Source organism: Cyprinodon tularosa, unplaced genomic scaffold, assembly GCF_016077235.1.
Source record: "Cyprinodon tularosa strain WSP-4 unplaced genomic scaffold, ASM1607723v1 ctg1, whole genome shotgun sequence".
In the NCBI taxonomy this organism is placed as follows: Eukaryota; Metazoa; Chordata; class Actinopteri; order Cyprinodontiformes; family Cyprinodontidae; genus Cyprinodon; species Cyprinodon tularosa.
In genome coordinates, this window is record NW_024037781.1 from 1,599,265 (window position 1) to 1,615,011 (window position 15,747).

Below are 15,747 nucleotides of genomic sequence, written 5' to 3' on the forward strand. Positions count from 1 at the left end.
AGAAATTAATATTGGTCAGTGTCTCTGCTGCCTTCAAGTCTTGTGTTTTCTCAATTTCTCTTCCACACAAAGCTATAATGTCTGAATAATTACATGTTTAGCTGCGTCTCTTTTCAGCAAGAAGCCACTAGTTCTCTTCATCCAGAGCATTTACCTTTGTCTACATTTCCTTCAGAGAAAAAAAGCCAAACAAATACAGTTCTTCTGCTGCTTTTGTGTTCTATTTTACCTTTCATAGTTTAGCCATGTCTCTTTTCTGGAAAAAGCCTAACAGGTAACAAACAGGCCGTTTCTGGTTAAAGCTTTGCTTTAGCCCCATTAAATATAATGCAGTCACCTGGGCTCGCTTAGAGAACTTTTTACCATTTTGTATAAAATTGACTGAATTTACATCATTATGATATAAAATAACACAATTGCTTTGGCTGTAGTAATTGTAGTTTCCGACTGAATTTGTTTCTTGTTAATTGAACCAATTTGTCACATGTAAATATGTGTTTTATAGATGTTTTATAGATTATGTGAAATGAATTAGACAGAAAAATTGCCAAAATTTTCTGAAATCTGCTCCAATACCGTTTAAATAATTATCTTTTTGTTTTAGGTTAAGAGGGGGAAAAAGTCTCTAATGGGCTACTGTAAAATGAGCAAATTGGCAAAGACAATTTACCTCCTGGCAGTACTCCAAGATGCCCTCTTTGGTACCAATGCAGCTCTTGGTACCAGATGGGTCAGGCTCCCACTTGCCGCTCTGCACGTTAATGTGCATGTTGAGTTTACCACAAAACATGGCCACCTGGGGCTCAGCCAGCAGACCCATCGAAACATCTGTGGGAACCTGAGAAAGATGGAGAGAGGAAATTCAATGAGATACAAATGGTCTATTAAACTCAGAGAATGCTAGCAGTTTCATTATCAGAGTAGCTCATTTTTCATAGCATCTTGTTAAAAAAAACTGGAAATTAAAACTGTGAAGAATAAAAAGTTCTCTGATAGAACACACAAACTGGACACAATCTGTTTTGTTTGTGTCTTTTGCTGTTTAAACTACTAACTGAGGTAAAATTTGCTTAAGTTTGTAGTCCAACTGTTATCCGCTTTACTTCCCGTTTTTATCTTTATTCTAATCTTTTATTTTCCATCTTTTTTATTGTTTGAATCATAAAGCACTTTGGAGTCGTCTTTGTGCTAATTTTGCCAGACAAATAAAACTTGCCTTGCCAATGAGAAATAGCCCATGTGGAATACAAAAGGCCATCTTTTACATGAATGTAGTAATTTCTCTGTAAGATGTGATCCCTGTGTGGTGATTTGTACCTCTGCTTATGTGAGCTGCTGCAGCCATTACAGCATAAAGAAAAAGGTTTTGTTTAGAGACTCCCCTCAGAGGAAGGTGCAGACAAACCCCTGAATGTCTGCATTGTACTGTCAAATGAGCTAGAACAAAATGGGAGGGAAAATGGGAGGGAGGGGGCGAAAACAGACGGAGACAGAGGGAGAAAGGACAGGGAATTTTGCCATTGTACGCTCCCTAATCTTGTTAATGGTTTGAAGGTCCTGGCAGGCAAAAAAATGTTGTTTTGTGAGATGGATTGCATATTTTGCCCTGCAGACTTGATTCTCTTCCAGCAGCCAAGAGCCTGAAGTCCCCTTCGCAAAGAGAATAGCTGGTGTGGGACATCGATTTGGATTCAATTTAAGGCCAAAACCTCAAATCTCTGGATGCATTTAGCAGCCGTATACCTGGTGCATCAGTGCAAAGATTAACTTCAATGTTTTTTATTTGTTGCATTTATGTGTCTGGCATCATCTGAGGATTACGGCACTCTGAGGAGCTGCTCTATATTCACCAGATTGCACCCAAAGAACACAAGCGAAGCAAAACAGATAGCTTGCATGGGGTAAATGCTAAAGAAAAAAAAAAAAAAAAACCTGCATAATGTTTAATATCAAGTTTATTTTTAATGAATGGAATTAATCTGCTTATAATCCAAGATAGTTTTGCAATAATATGCAACAGAACAGATTCATTTATTCGATTATCAAAAAAAAAAAAAAAAAAAAAAGAAACAAACAAAGCACGAAGGAGATCAAATCAACATAGAGCTGCACATTATAGAGAATAGCAGCATTAATCTATGAAAAAACAATTACAAAAGGACAACCGGCATGCTGTATCTACCAAGGTTTATATTGGATGCCAATTGTGCATTCCTGTTTACACCTGATGGCAACAAGGTTCAAGCTCAGAGAAAGTGGTAGGGGGGTGTGATGATGGCGAAGAGGCAGGAAAGCTTAGGCTAGTCATGTCATCATTGGACTATTTAGCATAGTATTGGTATAACTTATTGTTTTTTTTAATAGGCATCATAAAGAAGATATGGGAATTACATGGTAACATCTTGAACTCTAAAACTGACATTACAAGCTTCATCATCTGCAAATACTGTCACTGCACCTTGCAAGACAGTCAGCAGAAGTGCATGCTTTGTTTTCCTTATATAAAAACCTAGAATTTATATCCATATATATATAAGGTGTATTTCCACATACAGATCAAATCAGTTTGTCTCATACCAAGCATAGAAGTGACACTGAGAAGACGAGGAATTGGGCGTACTTTCATTTTACATAGGAAAATGCTGGATTTCAACATTCCTGTCATTCCTCTGGGAAGGTTAGTGAAGGCAAGGATCTACTTTCCCTGGGAACAACGCAAACAGACTCCCGTTTACAAATCGTGTTTAAAATCCAATTTCTATAATCAATTTACTCTGCTCCTTATATAAAGCTTTAAAAACAGCATATTGGAGATTCTACACAAAATATATATTGCTGCAGGATCTAAATAGATTAAATTTACATCAATAGCAACAGGTTAGGTTGAATGTAAAATAATCAGTGGACATCAAGATCAGCCAGGCACATTTGTGACCACAGTGAATCAATATAATCCCATTTTACAATTTATTTACGGTGGCTGAATGCAGATAAGAACACACTCTCATACCACTAGATTGAGTTTCATTAGTGTGGACCGATGATGCATCTTCAAACTTCATCCCCCCGTTATAGTTCAACATGAGCTGCATGCTGCAGAAAATCCCAAAACAAGGCTGTAAAACCCCCCCATTGGCCAAAGCACCCCTTCTGATCACACAAATTCTAACACTGACGGCCATTACTCTTAACACCAAGCCATCTGCGGCACCACGGGATTATTTAAAGGTCTGTTCCCACAGTGCCATCTGGTAGAGACTGCGTCTTAGCGAGAAGACGAAATTGTCTTTTAAAGGAATTATTCTCTAAAAAGAGACAGCAGATAATTAATATATTTTAAAGTGTCTTTGGTTTTATTTTGACCACATTATAAGAGTTAATCTCTCTGCTTTGTCTCAGCAAGTGTAGGTAAATCAGTTTCCTACCAGCTGCTTGCTGACATTGATATTCGTGGTCACCTTCATTTGGCTGGCAAATGCAAGCCTTCCCGGTCAGACTCTTCAGCCTCTCGACCTCTCCTCTGTCACAGAAAGCCAGAAGGGAGGGAGGGGCCGGGGAAGCCGTCAAGCCTTGGCTGCAAGCCGATAAATCACAGGCAGGGGTTGACGACAAAAGGTAGGAGCACGAGACAGAAACGCAGCTACAATAGCAAGAGATTGGAGGGCAGAGGAGTTAGACAATAAGCCTTTTGGGGTCAGGGATAAGGTCAGGGACTTTTCTAATCAGAGGAGTGGAAGAAAACAAACCTAGGTCAAAACTTAAATATATATTTGTTTCCAAATGAGTAAAAAAAAGCTATAAGTGAAGAAGAAGCTGATTATATTTTTAGATTTGGTGGAAATGGATCCTGGATGGAGGACAGATGGGCAGAGAAATGCTAAACCACAATAGGTATAAAAGCATTATTGTGCCATAAACCACCACTCCAGGCTCACAGTCTGTAGTAGCCTCATGGTTGCTCCTCCTGCATGGAAGGAAGGACTCTATAATCTAAGCTCTGTGGATTAGGACCACGGTCTGTTCAGGAGAAACATCCCTGTTTGCTCTCAATCTGGCATAATAGCCATCTCATTTATTGCCTTGGATAAATCCAGGCAAAGGCGGCAAATGCTGTCACCAAGACTGTGGAATCAAACCCCAGGCACATAAAGCTGCTTAAACCCACACATAGTGTTTTTAAAAACGCTTTAAGGGTCATGAACACTTTTTTAAGGACAGCAAAACTGTTTAAATCCCATATTTGCAAGAAAACAAAAAAGAATATAAAACAATGACACTGGAGTTTAACATAATAGAACGATTAAAGTGGATTTACTGGTGCAATTTGCTGGAGTGGTTCATGTCCACTCAGCTTTGAAAACACTTTTCATGAAATACCTGCAATTTAATTACAGAACGAGAAAAAAAAGGCATAAAAAGAGACTTTATCCACATTTCAGGTCACTGTTTGGATTCATGGCCTAAATCCCACTCAGCTGAGTCTTAAACACATGTGACGTGTTGTCATGCAATGGCTTTGAGAGATTATTCTTCACCACTGGAACACAAAGTCGTTATTATTGTGGGGAGTGCAAATACATTTGACCTCAGCAACAACTGCATTTTGATTTAAGTAGAAAGAATTTTCCCTTGTCATTCTTCTTCCTCATCTTCTTCATGCTAATTATCCTAGCATTTCCATCTGAAAGTCATTGCCTGAAACCTTGCATAACATGCAATGCCACGTTCACGTAAAAAAGAAAAGCTGGATTCTCTGATGCGATCAGCTGCCTTAAAAGGAAAAAAAGAAAAAAGAGGAAAGAAGTAGGATTTATTTCCCGTTACATCTAAATGGGGGGTGTCAGAAATCAAGAAATATGACATCACAAGCATGCCAAAGGCGAATAAATCTATTTTTACACACCCCCTTTACAGCCTCACGCACCGGGTATTCTAGTGTGCACCACTCTTTGAAGTGTCCCCGATGGGTGCTGGTCCTGAAGCGATTAATTGCATAGTCTTATCTGAACGGCCCAGGACTGCTGTGGGGAGTTGGGTAAGGGTGGCGGCGGCTGGAGGGAGGGATAAACAGGGTGTGTGTGTGTGGGCGGGGTGTATAAATCGGCTCTTATCCCAAAGGGAGACTCCCTAGAGAGACAAAAACCTGACACACACAAACATGAACACAATTCTCTCTTCGGCACGCACATCTTTTATAGAAATCGGCGTCCGCCAAGTCAGGGCCAGCTGTTAGGATGAGGCGGTAGCATCCAGAAAGAGCCCAGAGACTTTGTGCATAGGTGCAGCGTTCATGACGAGGATTTTATGGGATGTAATACACCTACACTGTTTTCCTTTAAGTTATTAATCAACCTTTTATAGTGTTAGCAAGAGGAAGGCCAGACGGCTGATGCTTCACTTTGCTAATTTGTTTACTTTCCTTAAGAGGGTACATGACAGCGGAATTAATTAGGACAAATGGGGCCTAAATGAACAGGACAGAACAGATAAAATCAGTGAAGCAATTTTAAAATAACCTCATCAGTCAGGCTGTTACCCATACTGGATTTCTCTCAGATGATCTTGTGTGTAGACCAAGGGGTTTAACTTTCTAGAAATAAAGATTTATCCTGAATCTTTGGAAAGAATTACAAACACACTAGATGAAGTCTGCTTTGTTTCTGCTTTTATGATCCAAAATGTTTAAATCGAGACAGACTGAATTATGAGGCCAGGCGTTTTGTCAATCAATATTTCTCAAACCGTCTGAGAGACATATTGATCTCTTCACTTATTCTGTCTCACGCAGGTCAAATGGACAAGATGAAAGGTTTCCTTCTGAGTCTCCAAAACACCAGTGTGGGCGGATGGCTTTCCTCTTCCTTTAAAATGCTACCGATTTGATATAAAATAGCTTTTTATATCCAATGCAATAAAGCTTTATATCCTGTCAGCTTCTGATAGAATAAACGTCTTAAACCAATCTGTTCAATCTGATTAGCAGATTAAGGAATCACATTTGGAACTACTGGACGCTTAAAACATTTTGACAAAAAAGGGACTCTTGGTCTACTTGTTTCTCTCACCATCACTGTTACAACCTCCCCCAGTCATCAGTGTAACAACCTGAGGCAATGCCATTATCTTAGTCACCTAGGGGCCACCATTTCATCATCTAGGTAGTTTGCTCTGGAGACAGAAGTGGGTTAGCTGTGTTTGTGGATGTGTCAGGGGGCATGCAGGGGTTTATTGGCCTTAGATAAAAGGTTAGGTGTAATCATTGAATCATTCACCATGTGAGACGTTATCAGATTTAAAACCTCCAGAGTTGGACATTTTATCTGACATTTTAGCTATGTGTATTTGAAAGCACATAGCTTGAAATACTTAGATTTGTTGTACATTACATCTTGTTGGCAATAATAAGTTCAATTCTTACACCTTTACATGAAAATAGCAAGGTTATTTTCCTCAACTTTTTTAAGAATTTTGTTGACATCAGACTTGAAACACACTGCTTTAAAAATAAATAAAGGGAACACGTAAACAATGTGATATAACCTCAATCAAATCAAACTTCTGTGAAATTAAACTGTCTACTTAGGAAGCAACACTGATTGACAATCAATTTCACATGCAATAAGAAATGCTGATGAGAAAATCCATTTCCAAATTTCATTTAACTTTTCATAACTTCTAAAAAGGTAAAATTTGCATCAAATAATACCGAATGCCCTTAAGGACTGCTACATAACAAAAATCTAAAAATCAAACCACAATCGTATTAAAGAAATTAAAATCTGTCCCACTCAAAGAGGGATTTTCCACCAAATTACTCTAAAGATCTGCAAGTGTACACATAGATTTATTTCTATTTGTAGCACAAAAGGCGGATGTCCGCTTTGAAACGGAAACTCAAACAGGAAGTGGATCTACATACAGTCGGACGAGATCAAGATTCCCACTGCATCTTTTCAGACTAATCGTCTTTCCAGCTAGTACTGTATGTGTAGCTCAACCGTTAAACCAAATCTTATATTCTAAAAGCTGATTGAAGATGGGTGATATTAATGAATGTTCTGCTGACAGGAATTATATTAAAATGCATTTTTAAAAAAGCTTTTAAAAGGAAAATGGTGAGGATGATGAAGACATGGCAAAAAATAAAAGAGTGAGGGAAGTAACAGAGACTAACACTGAGCGGCCTAATTATAGTCCAGGCACCTGGGGAAGGCTATGGTGCTATGGCAACACTGAAACCTGGGACAATGAGGGGAGAAGCATGCAAAGATTACATCATTTCTGCAAGGAAATGAATGCACACTGACGTGATTAGGATAGATAGTCAGTTTCAGAAGAGACTAAGGGATCTTTTTTCAAGGCCTTCATCTTAAGAAATGTTGTGGATGTTTTGTTTCATAAAGAAACAATACGTATAAGATTAAGAAACAGTTAACGTCAAATATAAATTTAATAAAACCTGGACACTTGTAGGAGGCAGCATAAGAGTAGTCTGAATTAAAATCTATGTTTTAAATGTAACTTATTAAAATTTGGATATGAGAAAATATTTAATATCTGAATTCAGTTAAAAAGCAGGCAGGAAAATAAAGTTAAAATGTCTTTATGGACGTAAAGCCTACAATTTTTTAACCAGTCTGTGGCTCCAGAGCCATATTTGGTCCATAGTTCCTTCCGTACCCTACCAGGGTCAGAAATTCAAAGGAGTTTTAAGGTTTATAGGCCATCTTGCCATCCCCCTAATATTCAGTTCTCCTTTAGATGTTCTTTCAGTTTCATCAGGTCTGAACTTTATCATACTTCCTCCAATCAGAAGGACAATGTTTGTAAAAATAAATAAAATAAAAGATGCATTTTCACAAAAGTTGACAAGAGTAAGAATAACTGAGCTTAGCTCTTAGTTTTAATATATAAATATAGAAAGGAATTTACTGGCTAATTTATACAAGAGATTACCCTTTTCCCCCTTTTATGCCAAAGGTATTTTTCCATTAACCCTAACATTTTAAATAGCTTGAATTTCACAACAAACCACATTTGTTGCATTAGCTTTAGTCATGTCTGATTAATAATAATGACCACATTACTCTAGTATAACAGAATGTGGGGAGGTGTAATTACTGTGTACTAATCTCATAAACCATCTTCCATTACACACCAATACCTTGTAACCAAGTCCTCATTTTAAACATCACTTGCTAACAAGATAAGCCAGGTAAGATCCACCATGTAAATATTAACTCGCATGTTACTGTAACATATGACACAGTGCAGCTCTGAATGTGATGCCACAGCAAATCTGATGCCTCCATGAGCAGAGGAAGGTAATCGCTGTCAGATCAAGGCTTTGGGGAGTGAATAATTAGATATAAAGTCCTTGAAGATAAACTAAGGACTAGATGTTCTGCTCCTGCTGCACAGCATCTGAACAGGAGGAGGGTTTGTTCTTTAAGTTATTACTCCTGCTGTAGACCAACAGCTGCTTACTCAGCAGCAGTAAATGAAAACGGAGACTTTTTGGTGAACTCCTGATACAGACTGATATAACCACTGCATAAAATGAACACTTCTACCCTGGAGGAGGGATTTGATCAGATATGAGAAGACCTTGACCTATAGCTGAAAACCTAAAAGGGCCAGAAAGTTAGACCACTGATTTATAGATTTATATATAGATTTATAGTCTTCTGATTCACCTTCTCATTCTTTATATCTCCCATTTATCGGGAGCACAAAGCAGGACTCTAACCAGCAACATCAGCACTGCTGGATTCCTAACGTGCTTTCAAAAGAGGGGAGAACACAAACACACGGCGAGCATACAGGCGGGAACGATGGCTGGACGGATCTAAAGGAATGTTCGCTAGTCAGTCTTCTCCTGGTTACCATGACGACAAAAACAAGGCCGAATTTATACCAGTATATGTGTTAACTGAAGGGTTAATGGTGCTTAATTGGGGAAGGTGTTTTAATGGAGAAAATGAAAGAAAAAACAGCCAACATTTAGTGCCACTTATACCATGAAGAACTGAATAATACCTGGAACTAGGACAAAATCAATATGTATTTCTAAACATTGCTGTAATGATTACCCTAAAGTTAAAATATTTTCTCATTAAAAACCTCTACTATAACAAACATTCACATTCCAGACAACTATTCTTACTTTAGTATCAAGTGCTCCATAGATACAGCTCACTTTAGCTTGGAATGCCTCACACTTCTCTGACATCTGTGTACTTCCTGAACTGGGCAGGGATCCATTGAAATTACACCAAGATTGTTTCAAACAAGTTATTTCCATTCCCTAGTCCTAAAGGAACCAGTAAATTAAAGGAAATGTAAAAAAACCAAAACAACAACTATATATATATCTTACGGTAGTTGTCAAAGACAATACACAGTTCCCCAAAGGTAAGGATAAAGTAACATTTGGTTGGTATGAAACATCGGCTTTTTCTTCCCAAAAGGGTAAGATATAAAGCAAAAAAAAAAAAAACTGCCACTCCGCACATACTAGCCAACTAGCCAAAATAGCAGGACACAGTTTTAAAATGGCACTGATGACAAGAATCCAGCAGCGAGTGAGACATTTGTCCAACCTGCCCATATGGCTCATACAAATATAACGAGGTTGTTTCAGAGCAGAGATCAAAAAGCAGTCCAATAATGAACACAAAATAAATGATGGTCAAACATAATAGACCCAAAGCCTGACAACTCAGCAACAATTAGGTCAATTTACTTTTTTTTTAATGCTTGCGAAATTATGTCACCCGAAATAGCTGACTTTAAAAATGGAACATCACGTGTGTGGATGGAGCCAGTTTTTCTAAATTAACGAAGTTAAATAATTAGAGAAGCAGCTGTAGTCATTGAAATCATATTGTCTTCATGTATAACAACTCAAAACCTTTAGAAAATAACCCTAATAGCCCAAATATGTTTAACTGATCATTCCAATTAATAAACTATAACATATTAATTTCTCATTTCTAAACCAGTCAAAAGGTTTTCCTTGCTGTTAAAAATCTCAACAGCTATATGAGATATTCTGGTGTGAAGTGGATTTCTTCTTCACAGACCTAAAAACTGCAGCGTGAGCAACAGAGAAGCTGCCAGAGAGAGAAACACTGGCAGCGCCGGCAGTCATAATGGAATTAGGCCCTTCTAATAAGAGAAGGCTGGTCTGCCCCAGGTTGAAAGACTGCAGTCCACACGCAAACGACTGTGCACCATCCAAGAGGCATTTCCCAAATGCTTACAAAAACACAAAGGCCGTCATCCTGCTCCCACGCCCCACAGCCTCACTGTGCAGGAAAAGCAGCTTCCTTCACTTGTATATTTAAGCCAGGGTGATTTCGTGTGTACTGGATAGCAGTCACGAAGGCAAGAATCAAGCCCCAACAGGATCAAAAGCTTTCAACATCTCCTTTCAACTCAGAGCCAATCTTGTTCAAATTAACTCTGAGCATTTAAGCAGCTAATCACACTGTATCACCGCTTCCTTTGAAGTCACGAATGTAAACCCCGGATTTCAAAAAAAGCGCAGACTATCTGAACTGACCTCAGATTTGTTCGATGCACAAAGCATATGCTGAAACCTACTCATTTCAAACCCACTGATTACAGGAGGAAACAGTGGAGTAATCAGTGTCCTCATTTCACCTCGGCCATGAGTCAAAATAGCCAACAAGTAGTTACACAGTGTAATAGACCAGTAAATTTATTTATAAGCTTTAATGCAATTCAATCCAGTTAATTGATACCACACCAATTAGCAAACAGACACGGTCTGTTTTTAAGCTTATCTTTTACAACCAGTCATGATGTTACATATCTTTAGTTGTTGTTGACACAACTCTAAAAAACACTTCAACCCTTCTTATGTTTAATGTAGTTTAATAATGCTGAAAAAAAAAAAGAAACAGCAAAAATGCAAACAAATAAGAAAAACTAAACAAATCAATCCAAATAATATATTTTTTCTGCTTTATAATGCTGATGAAAACTGTAAATTTTTATATCAACATGTCCGTCTGATATCAGATTCTTATTTAGCTTTTAATTAAAAACTTGATTACTAAATACAAAATAAAACTATGTTAAGAACAGTTTGTGCAAACACTGAACTGCCACATTCATTCTTTTTTCTACAAAAAAAAAAAAAAAAACCCAAAGCTAATTCAGTTAAATGGCCTCAGATCTAGACAACCATACCTGCCCGATTTAAAAAAACCTCACTGACCTGAAACAGTTCAACAACAAAGTATAAAAATTACTCAAATCCATTCAAACCTGTGAAAATTTGAACAATTTTGCACAACTTCCGTAAATTTGTTTGTGATTTCTATGTTTATACCTTACTGCATGAATTTGTTTCGTCTTAGGGACAGGTCTGCAAATGTTTGTGTTCGGTTTAGATACTAAACTTTTCAACTCAATACCAATACGAAGTAAAATATTCGATACTCGATGTCATTTTCGATACCACAAGGATAAAAACAAAGACTCCAAAATCCAACAGAATTTTTTTCTGTTTGTGTTCCTTCCTTGGCTATGCTTTACATACATAACAATGACACTAGCCAAACCAGTTAAAAAACAAAAATCATTCTCAGCAGCTGCATCTGTTACAGAAAAAAGCCTGAAACCGAAAAGTGCACAGAATTATTCAATCACACAGTGTTCAGAAAGTGCATTTTCCTCTAATCAGCGCATAAGATGAATGACTGTTTAGGTGCCACTGGTGGTAGTACTGTATCGATACTTTTGAAAATGAGTATTGTATCCGGATACAACTTTTCAGTATCAATACTTTTTTAAATATCGATACTTTTGACAACCCTAGTCCCTATAATTGTATTAAATTAAAATATATATATAACCATCAGCCATTACCAGTCATCATTAGAGCTTCAGTTGATGAGCAATAATGATAATTATTTTTTTTATAATATGGGCTGCAGTTAAGTATATCTACACAAATAACTTTTTACTGTGTAAATCCCAGTTTCTAATAATCTACATTGATACAAAATGTTTTTTTAAGGCCCAGGTTCCATATAACCATGGGAAAAAACTATCTTGATCTTGAGGAAAAACCTTAAGGTTTTTATTTGGAAAATAAAATCTAAACAAACACCTTGTTGCTCAAAGCTGATTTTTTTGGGTCTCGGTTAAACATATAAATACTGTTTTTTTTTTTTTCCTTCTATGAAGCATTTATTATTAATCGCAATAAATAGTATCCATTTTTCTGGTCTTGATAAATACATATAAATAAGCACTAATGACTGTGTAGTATTCTTTAAACATGTTTTAATAAAAAAAAAGATGTTCAGCCAAAATTGGTCCACATTCAAATGACGTCACATGTGATAGATATGAATCTTTATTGCAATACTCTGCAAAAAAAGCTTAAAAATACATGGGCAGTGATTTTTCTTTTTTTTTCACGAGCAGCTCTGTGGTTGAAAACATCCTGCTGAGTTAAATTAAACGTCTCATTTGATAAACTGCAAATAATGCGTGAGAAAGAGGGGAATAAAGGGAAACGTGATGTTTAAATGTCCTGTTGGCTTCCAGAGCCTCCATAAATGGTGCAGTGCACCGCCGCCATCTTACCTCTCCATTCTCTACCCGAGTGACTGAACCTGACGAGGGGTGTCTATGATATGTGTTTCCCAAAATAAAAGTCCTTTTTACGTCCTCATTTCTTAAAGTCTGAGCTGTATCACGAAGCAGGGGTTCAGTGAAATACAACTAGCTACACAACGTTGTCTTATTTCCTAATAAAATATCAACACTCACTCCCATATGAGCCCTCAGGATATGGAAAAATGAGACAATACGCGTTCATTCGCTGGGGAAACGAACAGAAAAACGCAACTGTGTGACCACAGCGTTTATTTGTTTCTTCTTATCGTTATAAAGGTGGCTACTCTGACACTTTAATATTCCGTAAATACAAAAAAAGGCTGTTTTAAAGCAGAAAACAGCGGGGAAGGGTGATGAAGATGGAAAGGGGGTTTTAACGCACTGCTTGGACCAAATTAACCGTCGCACAACGACGACAAAACGCACAAATACATCATGTGTCATTAGCTGTTTTTTTAAACAACAGTTATACACACATATAATATAATTCCTCTATTTTTGCCCTCTTTTCCATAGCATTAGAACCACTGGTTTCAATATTTTTTCCCAAACTTCCGGTTAAACTTTCAGCGTAAAACAACCACGAAGGACGTTGTTCGATTAAACCCTCAAGCACTCGAGTGAATAGAGAAAATTAAACTATTTTCCCTATTTTAATACAAAAATATATAAAATATTTAATGTTATTTATTTGACTTTAATGACATTTAGCATTAACTAAAAAAAAAAAAAAAATACTCACTTCCGGTCTGATTTTTAGTTACTAGATGCTAGCTTAACTGAGATGGCAGCAAAACAATATTCCTGAAAAAAGCTTTTTAAGACGAAAATTCCTTACCTCTACAGCTAGAGCCGAGGCCACCGCAGCCAGCAGCAATAAAGCCACTCGGTCTCCCATGTCGCTTTGTGAAAGCAACGCTCCTAAGCAGCGTTTTTCTCCTGACGGTCTGTAACGTATGCGTCGGTGTGCTCTCCACCGGTGACTCCCGCTGTCTGATGGGAAGCCTGAAGCTGCACAGCTGCTAGGATCGGATCACCTGACCGCAGCAGAGTGGGATTAACGCAGCCTTTCATGCTCACAATATCATCATTCTCTAGCTCACTTTTTTTATTATTATTATTTTGGTACATAGACACTGTTTTATTTTTATTTATTTTTACGTCTTAACAATTAATTTATAAGCATGTTATACGGACTAACCTACGGAAGACGATTAGGGCCATTGAAAAAAACAAAAAAAGTTAACTGATTTTTTAATTTTATTTCAGAATAATATGAGAAAAAAGTCAGAATTCTGATTTTAATCTCAGAATTCTGAGTTTTTAAAAAAGAATTCTGACTTTAATCTCAGAATTCTGACTTTAAATCTCAGAATCCTGACTCTAATCTCAGAATTCTGACTTTAATCTCAGAATTCTGACTTTAATCTCAGAATTTAGATTTTTTTTTCCTCAGAATTCTGACTTTAATCTCAGAATTTTGGATCTTAATGTAGATGGGCAACATGAAGGAAGAGTAGTGGGAGCACTCAGCTTCACTGACAAAGATGGGAATTGTTTGGGAGGGCCAGTAACACATTGGTGAGAAATGACGAAATTAAGGCAACTTCTTACATGTTATTTCATTAATAAAGGAGCAGAAGGTGATTAAAACAATACAGCTAGTCTCTTAAACAGACATGGCTACAGGTTGATGCTAACATGTTTGTTAGCTGTCAGAATTCAGTTAGAATTCAGAGGAAAAGTCAAAATTCTGAGAAAAAAGGGAGAATCCTGAGATTACAGTCAGAATTCTGACTTTTTTCCCATATTAAACTGAAATAATATTTTAAAATCAGTTAAATTTTTTTTATTTTTTTTCAGTGGCCCAAATCCTCTTCCGTACTAACCAGATTGTGTTGTAAAGTCAATGAAAAATTTTTTAGGATTACTTTATTATCTCTAGAACATCATGTAATGTACAGATTATTTATTTATTTATTTAGTTTTTTTTTTTTTTTTGAAAGCCACCTTAATATAATACACCCTCCCAAATGATTACCATCACGCCTCTGGTGACATCACTTAGGTAAATGATTAGAGATCTTTAATGTTTATATAAAGGACTATATAATGCGAAGATGCCTTTTTTAAAGATAGTTTGTTTCCCCCTTAAACAATGGCAGTTCAAGATGTAATTTACAAGGGGGGCACGGAACAAAGAAATAAAACACACACCCATAATCTTTCTAACATCATATTGAGGACCATGTGTTGACCCCCATTGACTTCCATTGATTTTCAGTCATTTTCAACCCTTTCTATGCCCTAACCCTAAATGTAACCATTACCAATGCATACCTCATCCTAACCCTAACCAATTGACACCTTAGCTCTAAACCTAACCATTAGCAAAATAGCATGTGGGGAATGGCAAAATGTCGTCCCTTTGCAACAACTGGTCCTCAATTTGATGGTGAAATTGGAAAATGGTCCTCACCCTGAGGGCTAGACAGGTACACAAACACACACACACAAAATCAAAAAAACAGGGCAAGATCAAATTGTTTTGTATACTAAGGGAGCCATAATACCAAGGTTGCAGACTCCCGAAAACTGTGATCCTATAGCTGCAGTTTAAAGGTGACTTTAATTTCTAAATGTAAATTGTACAGGTGAAATAGCAAATTGGTCCATTTAGTCTCTTCCATCAGCACATCATCATAAAAAATCAATTCAGTATTACACTGCAAATATTGGTCTATATAATTAGAATTACATTTACCTTTAATTCGAGTAGGTCTCCCAAAGGAATGTGCATTTTTGCCCTTATAACAGGATAATTAGATATGATTCACTTAAAGATATAGTTGAGGGGAGTGTTGATCTAGTGGTTAGGGCAGTGCGTTTGTGCTCTGAGAAGGTTGCAAGTACCCAGTTTGATCTCCACAGCTTGCCCTCTGGGTCCTTAGCCCACACTGCTCCCCGGGTGCCACAAGGGATGGGTTAAAATGCAGATAGTAAATTTTCCCCCATGTGGGAAAATAAAGGGATTTAAATTTTATCTTATTTTTAACATAACTCATTTGATTCCACAATAAAAATGTG

At 37.1% G+C, this 15,747-nt stretch overlaps 1 protein-coding gene across 2 annotated transcripts in view; it reads right to left on the bottom strand.

Moving 5' to 3' along the window:
* appa (amyloid beta (A4) precursor protein a) overlaps nucleotides 1–13,664 on the bottom strand; it is a 28,249-nt gene extending 14,585 nt beyond the window's left edge. For both annotated transcript variants that reach the window (XM_038282491.1, XM_038282418.1), the window contains exons 1-2: nucleotides 13,499–13,664; nucleotides 671–838 (exon numbers count right to left, since the gene is read on the bottom strand). In XM_038282491.1, coding sequence (XP_038138419.1) covers nucleotides 671–838; nucleotides 13,499–13,558 — 228 coding nt within the window. In that variant the 5' untranslated portion in view covers nucleotides 13,559–13,664. The remainder of the gene's footprint in view (nucleotides 1–670; nucleotides 839–13,498) is intronic.
* Between the last annotated feature and the right edge of the window lie 2,083 nt (nucleotides 13,665–15,747).